The following is a 20,152-nucleotide window of genomic DNA, read 5'->3' on the forward strand; positions in this document are numbered from 1 at the left end:
CATGACATTGGAAAGATTGAGCTTGCTTTCCTGGACCTGTGGTCCTCATGTTACCCCAAAACATTTTACCTTGTTTGCATTGCTTCTGTTTACGACGTCTTACGATGAAAAAGATACATAGAACCAGCAGGACTAACACCAGCCCTGCAGGGACTCCAAATATCAAAGCAGGATGCACACCTTCAATTTCATTACCAATCGTGGGGTCTATTTCTGTGGTGGCAGAAATTTCTGTTTCTGTTAGTGAGGTGGCAGTTGGCAGGTGCCGGTCACCACTTGTCAACACCACTGAAGTTGTAGAGGCTTCCAGTGTTACTGGGACAGTCGATAGGGCTTGAACAGTCGATGGGGCCGACCCTGAAGGTTCTTCGTCCGCCGGTTCACTGGCAAAGCCTGCCAGAGAGATGCAAACAATTTACTGCTTTTATTTGGCTTGATAGAAGTCAAAGTTAGTTTTAATAACTTGCTGTAGGTACAGTTGGGGCACCCAATGTCTTGTGCCGGGTAAGGGCATGCAGGAGACTGGGGTGGGGGTGGGGTCGGGGAGCCATGCTGCCCTCCCTCTGCTAAGAACTTCTCCAACACTTGAAGAACAGTAAACGGTTCATTATGCCTTCCCTTACAGATCTTGAACACATGAAGCTGCCTTATACTGAATCAGACCCTTGGTCCATCAAAGTCAGTATTGTCTACTCAGACCAGCAGTGGCTCTCCAGGGTCTCGGGTAAAGGTCTTTCACATCACCTACTTGCCTAGTCTTTTTAATTGGAGATGCCGGGGATTGAACCTGGGACCATCTGCATGCCAAGCAGATGCTCTACCGCTGATCCACAGTCCCTTCTACCCTTTAAGTCCCAAGGTTGAGGGGGCAGCTCATCTCTGCTCCCTAGTCATTGATCTTGTGAGCCCTCTGCCTCCTCTGTCCATCCCAGGCTTCACCCGACCACGGCCTTTAGAGCTCTCCCCTAACACCTGGACCACCCACATGCTTCAGTCCTTCCCTCCTTTCCACCCCAGGCCTTTCTCGGTCCTAAAGGAATGCCCTCCCCACCAACAGTGGTTGCTACTGCCAACCACCCCACTTCTGACCATGTGGGTCCCCTGCCACACCCTTCCTACCAGCTTGCCCAACACTTTCCCCCTTTCCTAGGGATGGTTTTCCACATGCTTCACTAGGCAGCTGGCTCCCTTCTTTCTGCTGCTCTATGCCAGCTCCCGGCTGGGAAGGTGGGGACCCCTTCTGGCTACACATGCAGCTTTTTTTAATGTGTCCCCCCATTATTTGTCTTCTTCTGAAGTATCCAAATATCATCCATGACTATTTGGCTGTCTTGAGAACTGTTATCAGTAACATGACCACAGCCTGATTGTTCCCCTGCCCCTCTTCAGATTATATAATCATTTGTGTGTCATCTTTGGAATTAAAATTATTTCTACAAAGACTTGTTTTGGGATCATTAAATGTATATGTAAATAATATGGAGAAACGGTGAATCATGAAGGGCCCAAGGCTGTAAATTACTTTGTAGTATTTAGGATAATTAAGTCAAAAGCAAACTAGGCAAATACTAGGAATTCCCAGGATGGGCAGCTAACATGCAAATTTCAAAACTCTGAAATGTGAATCCTCACTCCTCAATCTAGGTAGCTGCCACCAGTCTCTTTTTCCACCCAAACAGCCAGAAGCCAAGGGATGCGCTTGCAACCTTCCTGGGATTAAAGTTAAGAAAGACACCCCTGCAAAGTGAGTTTCACAAGAAAACAGTTAACTTGGTAGGTGCAGCCAGTCCAGGCCTAGGTACTGGAATTAGATTAAAGCCTCCTGAAAACAAAATACTACAAGATTTTAATTAAAAGTGATTTATTAAAGTTGTGGAAGAATATTACTAAAAGAACAGCGAGGGTTAAAATACTAACGCTAAATCAAAAGACTAACTACATAGTAATAGCATTGGTTCAAATTACCAGATGTTACTATATCACTGAAGTCCTTCAACTTTCAAAGTCCACTCTTGTCCAACAGCATGCATGAATAGTCAGCAAGACTCACCCATAAAACAAGTACAAAATAAAAGTCCAAGGTTGGCTCAAGAAACCATGAGCAAGGTACCAAGAACAAAACTAGAATGAAAATTCTGAACTATATGGGCAAGGGTCTGAGTTGGCTTGAACTTAGTTGACTAATCAGATACATAGTTGATGATGTCAATTAATCATGGAAGCCAATTGCTTGCTAGGCATGTGACCACAACGGTCAGAAGGGTTTGATGGCGTGACTAGACCAATCTGCAGCTTAGTCCAGCCCACCACTTCTCAGGTTCTGCCTCTCATAGGGTTGCCAATAGGGTTGCCAACTGCCAGGTAGTAGCAGGCGATCTCCTGCTAATTCAACTGATCTCCAGCCGATAGAGATCAGTTCACCTGGAGAAAAATGGCAGCTTTGGCAATTGAACTCTATGGCATTGAAGTCCCTCCCCAAACCCTGCCCTTCTTAGGCTCCACCCCAAAATCTCCTGCCGGTTGCAAAGAGGGACCTGATAACCCTAGTTGCCAACCTCCACTTGGATCACTTATCTGGGTTGTAAAGGTCACAGCTTGCTAAGTTTCAAGCAATAGCTCACTTATTTTCCAACTTAATATTTTCCATTGTAGGCCGGAAGCCTGAACCAATCTTTGAGAGAACAAGAAACAGCATTAAAGGACTCAGTTTCTTGACACTGACAGCTAAATAAGGTAGGGATGTGATGAACTCTTCATAAAAGCACTAAAAGGTTTATAAAAGAGAATGGCTGATGTCTATGGGTTCAATTACTGTTGTAAACTTCTCATTCAAAGGGCTCTAAAACTACTTTTTAGCAGGCTACTTTTAGGACAGCCTAACATGTTATACAGCAGAAAACCATTCTTGTTCAGGAAAGCTAGCAGTGTGCTTCTGTCTGTATTTTTAGCAGTATTCCTGATAAATATAAAGATGCCACAGAGAAAGTCCAAACATTCCATTAATACATATGTATATGTTGTAGGTAGTCCTATCAGAAAATGTTTGTTTCCTATTGCATTTTTCATGCAGTTTAACAGTGTGGTTTAGGCCAAATCTGCTTTGTTTTACACATTTGGTAGTGTAGACCAGTAAAGAGGACCCAAGAGATTAGATCATTCTCTCCCAAGTATCATGTTCAGAAGGCATTCCAATAGCTTGATGCGATGTTGGCGAGATGTAAATATTTGTTCCTGCCTTCAAGAGCAGCACATATTTGGTACATTTTGGAAATTAATTGCTCCCAAAATAACTTCAGTCTCAACCGTTTCACTCACCCAGTTGTGCTGTCAGACTCCTAGGGAGGGAGGGACACGGTAGATAAAAATAAGCAACAGTTGGCCATAACATGCCAATATTACGATTAAAGAGCTCAGAAGTCTGCAGTCCACATGCCTATGTTGGCATCTTTCTCAGCCTTTATTGGACAGTGATGTCATTGAGTCAAATGAGGTCACTCAGAAGTGTGAAAAAGGAACACTATAGATTTTACTGGAGGGATCATTCTGGTGGGATATGTTAAGACTCATTCTACACCTGCAGCATAATGAGGTGGTAATTAAGAGGCAGAGTGGTGAAGCAGGGAATGGACTGTACCCTTTCAGATGGCAAGTGAGGGACTACATAGTTCAAAGTCCCCCTCTATTAATAATTCCCTTTAAGAGCCGCCCTGCAAAAGGCTAGGCTAGAACCTTTCTTCCTATTGTGCTACATGAGGAAGCATCAAAAATGTATATCCTACACCAGGGGTCGGCAAACTCATTAGTCAAAAGAGCCAAATATCAACAGTACAATGATTGAGATTTCTTTTGAGAGCCAAATTTCTTAAACTTAAACTATATAGGTAGGTACACAGTTTATTAACTTAAAAAACTTTAATTAAAGCTTTAAGTCTTAATTAAACTATAGGTACACTGAATAAAACTTGATATCATACTTAATACAATTTAATTTTTATCAATAAATAAGTAAGTCCCTGCCATTTCCCCCTCCCCATCCGGAGTCCTCGTCTGGAGGCCTGGTCTACCGCCATAAAAGCCTATTGGTAGACCTGGCTTCCGGCTGAGTCCCATTGGGAGGCCAGGTCTACCCATTGGCTTTCTTGGCAGTAGACCTGGCCTCCGGAGGCCCATAGAAGCCAATTGGTAGACCTGGCCTCTGAAGGGGGACTTTTTCCCCTTCTCGGAGTCCAGGTCTACTGCCAAGAAAGCCAGTGGGTAGACATGGCCTCCCAATGGGACTCAGCCGGAGGCCAGGTCTACCAAAGGAAGCCCGCCCCGCCCAACAGCTGATAGGCGGGGGGGGCAAGGAACCGCCGAGCCGCCCGCCCAGCAATCGCGCGGCTAGAGGGGAGGGGAGGCTTTAGCTTCCCAACCATTGAGGGCAAGGGAAAGGGGGACCCGGCCATTCTCCACGGTGTGTGTGGGGGGAGACAGCGCGCCCGCGCTCTCTGTCAGATGCGCCGGCTCCGCAGCCTGGCTGCAGGGGCGAGCGGGCGCAAGAGCAGGGGCTCCGAACCAAGTTTGGAGAGCCGCACACAATGGGCCAAAGAGCCACATGTGGCTCTGGAGCCACAGTTTTGAGACCCCTGTCCTACACCTTGGTGATTCCTAGAGCTACCCTTGTCTCTTGCTGTATCAACTTCTGTTGAGTACACTACGCTGCATTTTTTTCTCCCAGAACCCTATGCCCCCCTCAGCCCTCCCGCCATTTGCCAGCACTATCTGGCAATCCTAATGCAGCATGAAGCAGTTGAAAAAAAGGACTCCCACAGTCCATTAGAAAACAGTGCCAAGAAATTCTTGCTTGGCCGTGAAGCGACCCGCTAATCCCATACTAAACCTAATACACATACATGTTATTATCCAAATAAATTCACACATTCAGACCAAATGTCATGATATTTCACATTTATTTCTTGTCTAATAAAGGCAACTCTTTCTTAGACAGCAAGGTCTAACTTTGCTTCAGTCCATTTCAATATATGGCATAGCTATTGCTTTCCAGTTTTGAAGAATTATTCATTTAGCTATTAAGGTTCAGACTAGGGGTGTGCAAAAAACTTTTTAAAGTATTTTTCGGATTTGGGTTTATTGGAACTGAATTTTTTTGGGAAATCTGAAAAAAGCCTAATACTTATATTGGTAAATGGGTATTTTTGGCTTTTTTGGGGGGGGGGGGTTTCCCAAAAACGTTAGGCTCTATTAAAGTTTATTAAGTTTTTTGAGCCTTTGGGGAGCTGTTTTTCAAGGTAGAGGCACAACATTTGCAGTGCAGCTGCAGGCAACTCTCCTTAGAAGAATCCCCAAGTTTGGTGAAGTTTGGTTCAGGAGGTCCAATTTTATGGGCCCCCAAAGGGGGTGTCCTCATCTTCCATTGGTGTTTTCAATTGCTTCCAATGGAAGATGGGTGCCCCCTTTGGGGCCCATAAAATTGGACCCCCTGAACCAAACTTCACCAAACTTGGGTTTCTTCTAAGGAGAGTAGCCTGCAGCTGCAATGCAAATTTGGTGTCTCTAACTTGGAAAACTCACCATAGACTTTAATGGGCAATGTCAAACTCATGTATCCGTGGGAACTATAGTTCCCTTCATTGACTTGAATTACTGTTACTGAGTTACTGTTTTGCTCCAATTGCATTCAATCGGAAATATTTGTGCGGTTCTGGGAGTCAGTTTTTCAAGATAGAGGCACCAAATTTGCAGCACAGCTACTGGTGACTCTCCTCAGAAGAACCTGCAGGTTTGGTGAAGTTTCTGTCAGGGTATCCAATTCTATAGACAACCAGTTTTCCTCCATTTAGGTGCCCATAGTATTGGACCCCCTGACCCGGTGGCCAAGTCTGCCCATTGCCATTGCTTTCAACAGGTGGTAGACCTGGTCTCCGGAGGCCAGGTCTAACCATTGCTTTCAAGGGCCATGGGGAAAGCCAAATAGTTTTTTGGCTTTTCAGCTCTCAGCTTTCAACTTAGTGGCAATTTGTGGTTCTTATATTTGGATGAAAATAACTCCCCCCCCCCAAAATGGCTTTTTTGGGGTTTATGTTTGGCTTGGCATATTTGAATGTTCAGCCCTAGTTCAGACTTACCCTTCGGCACAGTAGGACACTCTTCCTTATAATTGTTTGTTGGCATCTCTTGAGAGTCAGTATTACTGCATGTTGTTGGGAGATATGAGATATTTATTTATACTATGCTAGCCCTATTTAAATGGATATGGCTTACTTCTAAGTAAGTTAGAATTAGATTTTATGGTTGTAGTCCTATTTACAATATATTTGACAATATATTTCATGGAAACCAATAAATTCCCACCGGAATCAATAAGAGGTAGATATGCACATAGCAGCAGACCAAATATTACTTCCACCGACTAGGAGGACTTTCCATTGTTACAAAGGCTACATTCCACAATCTAAGGTAGGTGCATGTTTTAGTATTTAACTGTCAAGGGTTCAGGCCTTCAGGAGAAAAACAAACTTCCTACATGAGAAATTTTACTTGTACATTAATTGAACAGATGTAGACCATCGTACGTGCATGAGCAATAAAATTAGAAACCATAAGGCCTTGCTCCGTCATATCTCCCAGACACAAACTTTGCTGTTGTCTTGGGAGAAAGCCTGAGCAAATTCTTGCATGAGCAAAGGGTCGGATGAAAAGCTCTGCTCTTTCCCCAGCATTTTTCGTGGGAGTTAACAGGACAAGAAGACAAGCAACCAGCAGCTAACCTAACGACTGAAGTCTTTGATTTGTGTAAGCAGCAAACAGTTTTCATAACAGGCAATTTCATGGCCTATATTTGAGGAACAAATATGGAAACCTTGTTTAACAGAGACTCTATTTCCCATCCCCACTTGTTCAAAAACAACACTGGACTCTGGTGATACGCAAAAGTGAAAGAAGTACAAGTCTTAACAATTACTCTCCACCTTCAAATACACCACCCCTGTTTCATTTTCTACAGGCAGCATTTGCTTTCCGCCTCCAGTTAGTCTTATTTTCATTTCTGCTTCACATCTACGTTTAAGGATTTTCCACTGTCCTCTGACATACTATTCCTCAGTTCTAGATGTATGAAACTCCCAAACCATTTCCATGTAGCAAGTTAGAACCTGCTTCACAGACAACTGACTTTGTAGCCTTCCAACCTCAAATCAACTGAGTCACAGGTACCTCACTGTTGAGAGGTAAAAAAAATGTGTTTTTTTATTGGAAGACTGACAAGATGCAAGAATATAAGCCTTGCCTAGCCAGAAACAAGATAGGGAATGTGGATTATAAAGAATGAGCCTCTAAGGCCAGGGTCCCCAACCTTGCAGGCACCTTTACAATTCTGACACAGTGTGGTGGGAACAGTCACAAACTGGCCGCTGCATAGGGTTGCCAGGTCCCTCTTCGCCACCAGCAGGAGGTTTTTGGGGCAGAGCCTGAGTAGGGCGGGGTTTGGGGAGGGGAGGGACTTCACTGCCATAGAGTCCAATTGCCAAAGCAATTTCTCCAGGTGATCGGATCTCTGTCAGCTATTATCTGGAGGTTGGCAACCCTTCTGCTGGAGCTAGCAGGAGGGGGAGCTGGCCCCCAAATGGCTGTCATAGCTTACCTTTAGTCACACAGTGACGATCGCTGTGCTGTGGTGACAGCAGCTCCAAAAGCAATGTTTTAAAAAGTTCATACTGCCAATCAAATCTCCAGTGGCCAATCAGAAACCTGGCTGGGCAAAAGCCCCACATGGCCCCACATATTTTCTAAAAAACGCTTGGCAGGCATCAGGAAAGGTGGTGTGGGTGCCTTTCCTTTCGGAGGCTTTTTTATTTTTAAACGACGCATTTTGACCCATTGAGAACAGCGACGTTGCACCAACAAAAACGCTGGCGCAGCAATGCTGTTCTCCTTGACGGCGTAACTGGGCAAAAGGGCACAGGAAGCTACCTACTGGCAGCTCTGCCCCCTAGCACACCCCGGGGATGCCCCCTGGGGTGCTGGTACAGGGCCCAGCCAGGGTCCCTGGGTGACACTGGCACAGTGGCACTGGGAGACAGGCGTCTGGTTCCCCTCCAACCTGGATGGCTTAACTGGCATGGCCACCGTAATCCATGCCACTTATGCTGGTGCAGCCCTTTCCTGACCTCCAAAGGACTTTTGTCCTTTCAGGTCAGGAATGGGCTGTTAGTTCAAGATACAAGCAAACCTTGAGGGTGAAGTGTGCTAACAGCTAGAATGAATTCCATGGTTGAGCATTACATGTAATGCTATGGTTATATCTTCAGATCTACATAGTGTGCAATTAATATGAACGTAGCCTAGGGATGCCACCCTCCAGGTGGGACCTGGAGATCCTCCGGAATTCCAGCTCATCTCCAGATTATAGAGGTCAGTTCCCCTGGAAAAAAATTGATGCTTTGGAGAGTACAATCTATGACATTTTACCCCATGGAGCTCCCTGTCCTCCTAGGTTCCGCCCCAAAATCTCCAAGAGTTTCCCAACCTAGAGGTGGCAACTCTACCCCGCCATCCCCCACTGGTGGCCAGGGGACACTGGCAACCTTAATGCAACCTGCTATATATTTGGGGCAAGGGTGGGGTTGTTTTTTTCGGGGGGGGGTTGGTTATCTCTCAGGTGCTCCGGTTTAGAAAACTAAAATTATTTTGTAATGAAACTAAACTACAGTTGGTTTTAATCTTAGTTGCAGTAGACCTTCTTGTTAATGGAAGTAAGCCCCAGTGAAATTGGCAAGATTTACTTCTGAATCAAAGCTCTTTGTTTTTAAGTAGACAGCAGAGCATCCTTAGTAGGAGGTATTTTAAGAGCTTTTAGGTCTGAATCATCGGGTAGTCATAAGCTGCCATGACTGAAAGAGTAGGGTGCAAATATTTTTAAAGATATATTCAGAGATCACCTAATCTTCACAGTCCAGCTACACAAGAACATTATCCAAAATTTTAGTCAAAAGACCATCTTGGGACTTTATAGCACTTGGCTCTTTCAAGCAAGACAGTTGCTTTCAGTTGTCAAAAGCTGTTTCTGTGTAAAAAGCTTCTCTCTGCTGATCTGGCCTTTTAGTAGTTGGCGCTCCCTAGTTGGTTGGGCATGGGAGGAGTGGGGACAACTCTCTTCAGTGGCTTAAGGTTGAGGGCAGTGAGGATACCATCTAGAACAGGGGTTTCAAACTCAATTGTTATGAGGGCCAGATATAGGGTTGCCAACCTCCAGGTACTAGCTGGAGATCTCCTGCTATTACAACTGATCTCCAGACGATAGAGATCAGTTCTCCTGGGGAAAATGGCCACTTTGGCAATTGGACTCTATGGAATTGAAGTCCCTCCCCAAACCCCTCCCTCCTCAGGCTCCACCCCAAAAAACCTCCCGCCAGTGGTGAAGAGGGACCTGGCAACCCTAGCCAGATATGACATACATGTCACTTGATCGGGCCGGGCCATGCCTTGCTGGCCCAGATTGAGAGTGTGGGGTGGTGGCTGCCTCGGCTGCCTTGCAGGCCGGATAAGATTGTGTAAAAAGCTTGTCAGTTTTTGCCCAGAAAATGAAGCTTGCATCAAGGCCAAATTCATTTCTATTTCAAAATTCAGTAGTTTTGTTTCAAAATTGTCTCAGCAAAAGCCACTTTTTATAGCTTTATTCACCTTTAGAATGTCTTTCACCACAACTTCCTTCCTTCAGATTTGAAACCTCAAGTTGTAACTTTTGCCTGAAAGTGGTGGTAGCAACACACCTAGATTGTTGACCTTCACAGCTGACATGTTCTCCCTGCTTTGCCAAATGCTCTCTGCTTACTAAATGGAGAAATTATTGAGTGATAGATTCCATCATTCAATCTTTTGTTGTGGCCGGACTGTACTGTTGTCAGACATCCAGAAAATGAGAATGTTTATGTTTCAAAACTTTTCGTGGAGACTTAATGTGACAGATGATGGTTTAAATGTCATTCCCCTGCAGCAGTTCTTCTTGTGTCCCTCCAGCGTTTACAGGATTATCTCTTCCTAGCCAGTCTCAGTTTTCATTAGGAGATTCTTATCACCTAACTACATTATTTCAATCTGCAGCCTGGTTTCACCAGGTTTCGAACAAGATTTACGCTGTGCTTGTTCACAGCATCTCAAAGATGGCTGTTAAGTTGCAGGTCCCATTTTAACATGTCAGGTACTCCGTTTGAATGGCACAAGCTGCTTTTACATGACTGCAAATGTTCTGTCCAGCCAAACACAAGCAAATACACTTTGTAATCATTGGATGGTTTTTCTTTGATTTAAAGCCATTAAAAGCATAATGATGATAGGACTAGGAATCCTTTTTAGAACCTTTTGGTAGCACAGCCCTTTGTGGGGGGGACTTTTTGCAAACATCATAAAAACCAAAGAGCAGAAAAATCATGGAAACAAACTTCACTTCTCATTAAGGGGCAAAGTCGCTGGACTGAATTCCAACATATTTAAGTGAGTCCATGAACAGGCAACTGTTTTATAACTAAAAGCAAGTAATAAGTAACTGCCAGCCTCTCTGTTGTACAAAATGTATGTGTTAAACACAGCATCCTAAAGATATGAAAATAAAATTAGGAACTTTCCCACTTTCAATATGAGGATCACATCAAAACATATTTTCTGTTTTGCCTCTGCAAAAATAAATTATTTGGATAGCATAATATTTCAAATACTGAGTATATATATTTATTGACGCTTGGTAAGTTATTCTTTGTGGTCATCTAATTATTCAGTTACAGTTTTCACAGAGCATTAGATTGCCTGCTTTTTAATTTGCCCATGAAATATTGAAGTTACAGTCTGACTCCTGCATTTTTACTTGGAGGCAAATCCTACTAAATTCAATTGGATTTACTCCCAAGTAATTGTCACTAGGATTGCAGCCTTAGAAACAAAGGTCTCCAACCATTCAAACACATCAAATGACTGTAAAATCACAAGCACTGGGACAAAAGCAAAAGCTTTGTACACTGCTTAACGCACCTTGAATCTGCAGCTTAAACCGGAGATCCATGAAAAGGAAAGCCAGCAAACAGTTGGAAAGCAAAGCTGAAAGAAACACGTCAAAGTTTGCACAAACTGCCTTTACAGGGACCAGATTTTCTGGGTGTAACACTTCAAAACAGTTCCTTTGCCTCGAGCATAAAATGTGTCTGTGTAGTTCCTCTTAACGACGCAAAAGGCATGTTACTACTTACCATCGCAGGCAAGCCTTTCACTGAGCAACAGTAACAAAGACAACATGAAGTTGCGTTCCTGCATGTTAGCTTCTCCGTGAGCAGGTATGAGACTGCTGTCATTCTTTCTCAGCTTTACAGTACATTTACATTTCCTGTTTCCTGCATTTGTGGTGGATGTGTAAGATGCCTTAAGGAGATGCATGATTGCTTTTAGGAAGTGATGTAATTCAGTTTGGGCTTGTCAAATGAGCAACGATTGCAAAAGATTACTTTTAAGGCTCTGATTCTACTGACACACCAGTGAAATCTGTCCGGGAGACTCTTGTAACCCTCTTCTATTTTTCAGGATTGACCATCTCTTTCCTACCATACTATCATACCCAAATACCTTTCCCTAATAGAAAAAGAGATTTTCTTAGCGCAGCAGACGTATCAAACATAACTCACAAGTGAGAAGCACATCCAAGAACACACGAGGGATCCATTATCCTTTCTAGTTTTAGCTCTTTCTAGTTTTAGCTCTTCACGCCACATCAAATCTGCATTGGAAGGTTGCCCGACCTTCAGAAGCAGCTTTGGGGAAGGACTGGGATCCTGGCCAGAGTTTTTTCTTCTGTCATATAAACTGCTTCCACAATTTAATAATATGTAGCTTTTGCATTGTACTTTTGAGCATTCAGTGGCCTTCAAAAATAGGGTTGCCAGGTCCCTCTTTGCCACCGGCAAGAGGTTTAGGGGGCACAGCCTGAGGAGGATGGGGTTTGGGGAGGGACTTCAATGCCATAGAGTCCAATTGCCAAAGCGGCCATTTTCTCCAGGTGAACTGATCTTTATCGGCTGGAGATCAGTTGTAATAGCAGGAGATCTCCAGCTAGTACCTGGAGGTTGGCAACCCTATTCAAAAATAATACCTTACTAATTCTCATAAGAATCCTGTAATGAGTATTATTGATGAGTATTATTAATCCCATATAGCAGGGGGAAGCATGAGAGACAGTGACACGGTTCAGGCATTGTGCAAACCCCTGGATGAAGTAAATTATGGTTATCATGACCATTCAAACATGGTTTAGGGTATATCACATGAACACATGAAGCTGCCTTATATTGAATCAGACCCTTGGTCCATCAAAATCAGTATTGTCTACTCAGACTGGCAGCGGCTCTCCAGGGTCTCAGGCTGAGGTCTTTCACATCACCTACTTGCCTAGTCCCCTTTAACTGGAGATGCCGGGGATTGAACCTGGGACCTTCTGCATGCCAAGCAGATGCTCTACCACTGAGCCATAGCCCCTCCCCAGGATCTGAAAGAATGGCTTGAAGTTTATTTAATAACCACAGTTATTCTTAACTGCGGTTTTATCTGACGCATGAATACAGACAGCGTGGCTTTGTCCTGGCACATACCCTGGTGCTGGCACATATCACAGTGCAGGCTGGGATACCAGATTCTCAGTGGAAAAGGTGGGAGAAGCACCAAAGATGACAAAACCAGTATTTATCAGGCAAACCAGAAACTGAATGACTATCTGTGAACTGAAACCTTGTTTCCAATTAAATGTAAATTGAAATAAACCATGTTTGGGTGAACTTCTGAACCAAACCAAGTGGCTTGCCTAAAGTCAGCTCCTGATTTCATTGTGGAGGTAAGGCTTGAACCAGTTTACAATTTAAGTGGTATGCTTTAATTTTGGAAGGAGCATTATCTTTATTTCTCTTTAATGGTGTTTGCATTCACCACCCTAAGAGGCAGGGCAGTACTATTCACATTAAAAAAGTAATTGTCCACACAACGAGCCTATGGCAGATGGTGAGGCCAGAACTTTAAAACTATTTACCAGAGGCAGCTTTCCTTCTCAGTTTCATCAGATCTGATCTGTGTTCATTCCCTTCTTACAAATCAAGCAACATGTGTATAAGTTTAAGGAGAGCGGGCATGCTGAAAACTTCACAGTAAACATGCTCACAAGGCAAACATACCACATTCAAATTTTCTTACTCACATGCAAGGCAAACTCCTGATCAGGTTGCTTCAATTTTCCTTGGCAAAGTTTGAGCACAGACCCATGCTGAGGTACACAGTAGCCCTTGCAGCTTGTGGCTGCTTTTGTCCACTCCGATCATCAGATTTGTCAGAGAATAGCTAGTACCTTCTGGAGTCAGGGTCATTAAATTGATGGACATGTACAAAGCACAGAATCACCTGAAGTTCATAACTTTTTTGCACCTGCGCAGCTGAGAGCATTCTTCAAATGACTGACATCAGGCAGACAGTTAGCAGCATCTATTCAAGAAGTGATGATAAGTACTGATTACTAGATTAGTTGTGTTCCTAGACAGACACTGAAGGCACACATAGACACTAAGTAGTAAGTCACAATTCAAAAATCTCAAACTTATTATTTTCTTTTTACTATACGTTTTTTAGAACCAGGAGACAGTGGTAGCAGATAAATGGTAAGGGGTGACTACTGCACAAAGATCATTTACTCCCAGGAAAAAAAATTAACATAGATGCACCCAAACAGCTCAGCAAATGATCAGCTCCCTGCTTGCAATTAGCAAAGAGGATGTAAATTGAAGTAATGGTTCCAGTAACTAGGATTGCCAGGCCACTCTTCACCACAGGTGGGAGGTTATTGGGGGCAGAGCCTGAGGAGAGCAGAGTTTGGGGAGAGGAGGGAGGTTATACAAGTGAAAAAAATACCTATGCTGAATATGTACTATAAACAACCAAAAAACAGCACGAAGGCTCTATGTCAAAATATTAATGACGAGAATGGCATCCAGAGGAACCACTAACATTACAAAAACTAACAACACATACTTTATTCACAACATAACAATACAAAGGTAACAGCAGATAAACAGATCTCCAGCTAGTTACCTGGAGGTTGTCAACCCTACCTGAGGTGGCTGCTAAGAGTGACTTTTTTCAGTTACATCTTCAGAAGGTAGCACCCTGACTGGATTCTGCCAATCTAGCCATCCTGATCCATACCACTCTCACCTCCAGACTGGACTACTGTAACATGATCTGTGTGGGGCCAACCTTACAAACTGATGCTTGACCTAGAGAAATTACACTTGGGGCTGTAATTAAAGAAGGAAAAAATGAAAGAGAGCTGCCATGATCATTGGGTACCTCCTGATACATCATGATAAACTTTCTCAGATATTGTAGGAGACAAAAAATTGTCTTCCAGTAAATGATTACATTTTGGCTGTCGAAAACTATACGGTTAATTGACAGAATTACTATAATTCCTTTATTTCATTTTCTGTTTTTACTACATTGACCAACAGAATATGCAATTCAAAGAGTCAAACATAGAAAAGCATGTTACACATGGAATTCTGTGAAAATTATAATGGTATGACTCATTTTTATCAAATGGATATTGAAAGGATACTTTCTAGTGGTATTCTACCAGGCACTGATTAGCACTTTTTCTGTCCCTCAGACACACATACAATTCACACAACCATATAAAAATCCAGCATTTTTCAGGTTGTGATACGGTAACTAATGTTTTTACCACATGGGATCAGCCAGGTAAGGGCAGTTATCAAATGGCTTATGTTAATTGTGTTTCACCAAATAGTCACAAAAATATAAAAAAATGTGTACAGTACAGGAAAAAAAAACATTCCACACCATGGGATAACTGCTACCAGTTACTCCAGTCTAAACACACTGAAATCAATCAATATAGACTGGCAGATTAGAATTCGTAATTTATTATTTGTCATGGACCATCAATTAAAACAGAATGCTATACAGTATATGGTAAAACAAAAATAAATGGCATAAATCTACATAAAACTGCAATATTAAAATATCCGTAAGGTATAAACAGACTCTGATTTTAGAGGTAACTTCCCTTTCCCGAGAAACAAGTTCATGAGACAGAAGTGAGCAATATGTGTGACCCATTCATGCTGGGCATTTGCACGCATATATTCAACTGTGGAAATCAACCCCAAGAACCATCCTACATCCAGAAACAGTAACGTACAAATCATTACTCTTGTGACATCACACATAGCCAGGGTTATCAGAGCATGAAGCGCAAAATACGCCACGTGTGTATTGCACGCATCCCAAGTCTGAATCTAAATATGTTGGCTGACAAAGAGCTACTGAGTGCTGGCTGGACAACCTTGTTTTCTGATTGGTAGAAACCCAGGAGGCAGCTAATCTTTCTTGGCTCTGCTGCTGCAGCGATTAATCTTTCTTAAACCATTGCCGCTTTTATAGGTCATCACTTACAGTTTCTCAGCTATTATCTCTGAGAAATAGGTCAATGATTCATTTACTGGGCCAACTTGTTAATGGATTTACAATGCTAGTATTAATCTGCTAGCTAACAATTGAGCCGGTTGTTTGTTTATTAGTGGCTGCATATATCAGGGTGCTTTACTTGACAGCCAAAAAGCCAAGCTAGAGGAAAGTAAGGGGGACATGGAAGTGCTAAAGAAAAGGTGACACAAGGCCTAATCTTAACCATGGCAATCCAAATTAAGTTTAATTCCAAGTAAATTTACTGCCTATTAGTCTAATCTCCCTAAAATATGCTGCAGATTGCATTTATTTATTTAGTACATTTTTATCCTGTCCTCCTTCAAAGGAGCTCAGGGTGTCATGCATCAGTCTTCCCTCCTCTATTCTGTCCTCACAATAGCCCTGTGAGCTAGGTTAAGCTCAGAGAGAGGTGAGGATTTGAATCTGAGTCTCCCAGATCCTAGTCTAACGCTTGAGCCACTGCACCAAGTTCGGGACCGCCTCGCCCTATACAACCCCCAGAGGACCCTACGATCGGCCAATAATAATCTACTGGAGATACTTGGCCTTAATAGCATCCAGCTGTACTTGAACAGGGCCTTCTCGGCCATGGCCACGGCCTGGTGGAACCCGGGCCCTACGGGATTTAGCTGCTTTCTGCAGGGCCTGCAAGACAGAGATGTTTTGCCAGGTCTATGGTTGAGGACAGCAATCGTACCATCAGTGTACTGGCCACCCCTTCCCCCATATTCCTTTCCTTCCTTCCTTTCCTTCCTTCCCCCATATGTCCTAGGTCCATTACCCCCCTCCCTGAGATTTGTAATATGGGTCATGATTACAGTGTGCTAGGGCTTTATTATGTTTTAGAATGTTTTAATTGTGTTACATTGTTTTATGTATTTTTTAAAAGTGTTATTTATGTTTGATTGTGTTGGTAGTCTCCCTGAGCCTGTCCTGGCTGGGGGAGGGCGAGACATAAAGAAAAGCTTGTTATTATTATGTTATTATTTTAATCTTACATCAAAGTAATTCGGCCGTGTCTGGTTTTGTGTCCCTGGTTGCACCAGATCCCATCTTCAGCACCTGCTCTCTATGCTAGGCTCAGCCTTGGAACAGGTAGATACTAACGAAGAAATGCTCTTATATGCAAAATGTCTTCCACTAATTACTCATTCATTAACCTGAGCTGGTTTATGGAAATGGGTTTTGAGAATAGGGTTTTTTCAAAATTAAGCCACCATACCAGGCTGATGCAGCCACATTCCCGGCTCACTAATTTCCAGAGATGTGCACAGACATATCCTATTTTTTCCCTTTGGTGGAAGGGGTTTAAAATTGTTATTCTTTTTTTCTTTATTATAGCTGTTACATCTATTCATTTTCTTTCTATCTTTATTCATTGGTTTTAATAGAAAACACATTTCTGGTTGTAATAAGACATGCAACGAGTGGCAGAAAATGGAAATGGGGCGCACATAAATGATGATCAAAACATTTTCTTAACTGATACAATTGCTAATTCATCTTGTTGGAAGATGCCTTTCATGCTTCTGTGTTCCCTACTGCCCTTCTTAATATTGTCTCATGCAAATGTGAAAAGCAGACAGCAAGGTGCCAGAATAAAAGCCATTTCCAGAGATTACTGTCATGCAACACAAAATATTAGCTATAATTTTGTTTCATATTATATTGTTTTCTTTAATTGGCATTTGAAGAGTCATCAGTCTGTTTCAAAACCTCATTTGAAGTTGGGCTTAAAAAGCCCCTCTCCTTTGTTTGTCACAACCCTGTCATTTAAGATGAAGAATATTCTTTTATGATCTGTGTGGTGAATTGGGTTGTGGCTGGGGACATGGGGGTGCGATGTCAATTGTATTGCTACATCACGTCCATGGGAAACCTGGAAGCGACTTCGGGTAACTCTAGGAATAGAGTTTCCAGTGATTACCATAGACTTTCCAGCAATTAACCCACATCATTTTGGATTTCCGCAGAAGTGAGATAGCGATGCAGCTAATGTTGCCATTTTTTAACATCAAAATTAGGGCCACTGGTGGGAGACCTCATACCATACTGGAAACCTGGCAGTGGCACACCTGGTAGTTCAGTGGCCCCCTCAGCTTGCCATACTAGGTCAGGAACTCAGCCTCTTAGCAAGAGCAGTTTTACTTTCGAGTTACAATCCTTTGATGCATCTTTGTACTTACAATAACATTACCATTGGGTAAAGTACCTTCTGAGTGGCCTACTTTTCATGATACGTAATACTGAGGAGGGGTGTTTTTGACACTCACAGAGGTTCCTTGAGAAATAAAGCACAAGTAACAGGAACTTGGCTTAAGCAATTGCCCTGGGCTATGTGGAAATCACCTCAGAGCATTTCAGGTCAGTGGAGCGATCCTGTGAGAGATGACTAGCTCAGGACATATTGAAGAATTTAACCCTGGATGCCCCAGCAAGGGGGGATGCTAGACTGGTGTTTCGCTAGGGTTGCCAACTGCCAGGTAGCAGCAGGAGATCTCCTGCTAATTCAACTGATCTCCAGCCAATAGAGATCAGATCACCTGGAGAAAAATGGCCGCTTTGACAATTGAACTCTACGGCATTTAAGTCCCTCCCCTCCCCAAACCCCACCCTCCTCAGGCTCCACTCCAAAAATCTCCCGCCGGTGGTGAAGAGGGACCTGGCAACCCTATGTTTCGCTTAGGAGTGAAGTGCCTGGTTGTCTTATAGAGTCCAATGATAGACAACAAGGAGGAGGTTAAGTTAAAAGCAACAGTTCTTTATTTAACTAAACACAGACCTGGGCTGAAATAACCACAGATAAGATGCAGGGTTACCCGAGAACAAAGGGAACTCAGTATCATTTATGCATTCGAATGGGGCAGGCCCATAGCTGCTTGCAAGCAGATTGATACACAAAAGCACCAAGACATGTTAGGTGTCTACTCTACGTTAATTAGCATAGCCTATAGATATTGCCCAAAGTTGTCACTGAGTGAGTGCTTGATCTTGTGAGCTAGTAACCAGAAACCACATTCCTAAGGATAGAGGTAATTCAGAGACAGCTTTCTCTCTACTGGTGTAAGGCAGTACCAGGTAAGCAAGTGTAAGCTGTTGGCAACTTATAGTTGTGGATGCCAACATTCCCAAACATCTACATATATGTGCATATAGTATAGTTTTATACTAGCCCTTATATATTTGGGCACTACAGGAGCCAGTGTCTTTACAGACCCTGTATTACTCAGTGTCTGTTGAGCAGATTTATCTTTGACATAGCCCAGGCTCTCCCAGCAGCAGCTCAGGTTGCTCACACTCCTTATGGGGTTATCATGATTACCAGAAGAGAGCATTTTTCATCACAGCCCTGTGAGACAGCCCATTGTAATGCTTTCCACAAGTATAACCTGGACCAAGCAGGAAGCCTTTCTACATATGTTGCTGGAATTATGGTACATGGGGTAGCCAACCTCCAGGTACTAGCTGGAGATCTGTTATTACAACTGATCTCCAGCCAATAAATCAGTTCACCTGGAGAAATGGCTGCTTTGCCAGTTGGACTCTATGGCATTGAAGTCCCTTCCTTCCCCAAACCCTGCCCTCTTCAGGCCCCGCCCCAAAAACCTCCCACAGGTGGCAAAGAGGGACCAGGCAACCCTACTGGTACAGCAGTGCACTTTCCCAAAGCTAGAGGAGATGGCTTTTCTGTGGTCTATGAGAAGAAGCTCTGCAGATGTGCCTCTTCACAAGAAAAACAAACCCAAAAAACCCCAGCTCACTTCCCAAAATGCACAGAAAGCAATACTGGTTGCTGGGGAAGTATCAGTGAGCACCTGTTAAATGTGCTCCGAGGCTAGTCAACCAGAAATCCTCCTCTGCAACCTCCTCTGCAATCCAGCTCCCTCTCCCACATCAGATCAGTTGCTCTGGGGAGCAGTGTCTCATGCAGTGTGAAGTTTATAGAGGATGGCGTGAACAATTGGTCTGTCCTATTTGACATGTATAGCAATGGTCTGGTAACTGGACTGAACCTACTTGAGCAAGTGTGTCAGGCCAGAGAGAGACTAACCACTGTTTGGAGCACAGCAAAAAACAAAACAAAAAAACCCTCAGCTTTAGTGCCACAAAGCAGTGGCTATGATTAACCATATTTAACCATGTGTCTGTTGTCTCTAGGGTTGCCAGCTCCTGGTTGGGAAATACCTGGAGATGTTCAGGGTGGAGCCTGAGGAAGGTGGGATTTGAAGAGGGGAGGGGGACTTCAAAGCCATTCAATTGCCAAAGCAGCCGTTTTCTCCAGGAGAACTGATCTCTGTTGCCTGGAGATCAGCTGTAATAGTGGGAGATCTCAAGCCACCACCTGGAGGTTGGCAACCCTAGTTGTCCCCAAGATGCACCACACCTAGGGAGAAAGCCATTGCTCTGCTGAGCAGAACAGAAGAGCATGATCCATGACACATTTCTAAAGAAATGTTGATTGTACTTGCAACCTCCCTGCCCTGCCCCTCTGTACACTAGATGACCTCGGTTACATATTCAGCTGAGGCTTCTTGCCACAAAAACAAGATTTCTGAGGAACAGAATCTTACAATACAGAGATGATGGAACTACACGTGTGCTAATGTGTTTCTGATCCATCCTGAGAATG

General features: G+C 43.4%; 1 protein-coding gene across 1 annotated transcript in view; it reads right to left on the reverse strand.

Moving 5' to 3' along the window:
- Positions 1-11,332, reverse strand: part of TMEM154 (transmembrane protein 154) — a 28,556-nt gene extending 17,224 nt beyond the window's left edge. Inside the window, exons 1-2 of the mRNA XM_056855930.1 lie at positions 11,235-11,332; positions 70-393 (exon numbers count right to left, since the gene is read on the reverse strand). Coding sequence (XP_056711908.1) covers positions 70-393; positions 11,235-11,298 — 388 coding nt within the window. The 5' untranslated portion in view covers positions 11,299-11,332. The remainder of the gene's footprint in view (positions 1-69; positions 394-11,234) is intronic.
- Between the last annotated feature and the right edge of the window lie 8,820 nt (positions 11,333-20,152).

Source organism: Euleptes europaea, chromosome 9 (assembly GCF_029931775.1).
Source record: "Euleptes europaea isolate rEulEur1 chromosome 9, rEulEur1.hap1, whole genome shotgun sequence".
Taxonomy (NCBI): domain Eukaryota; kingdom Metazoa; phylum Chordata; class Lepidosauria; order Squamata; family Sphaerodactylidae; genus Euleptes; species Euleptes europaea.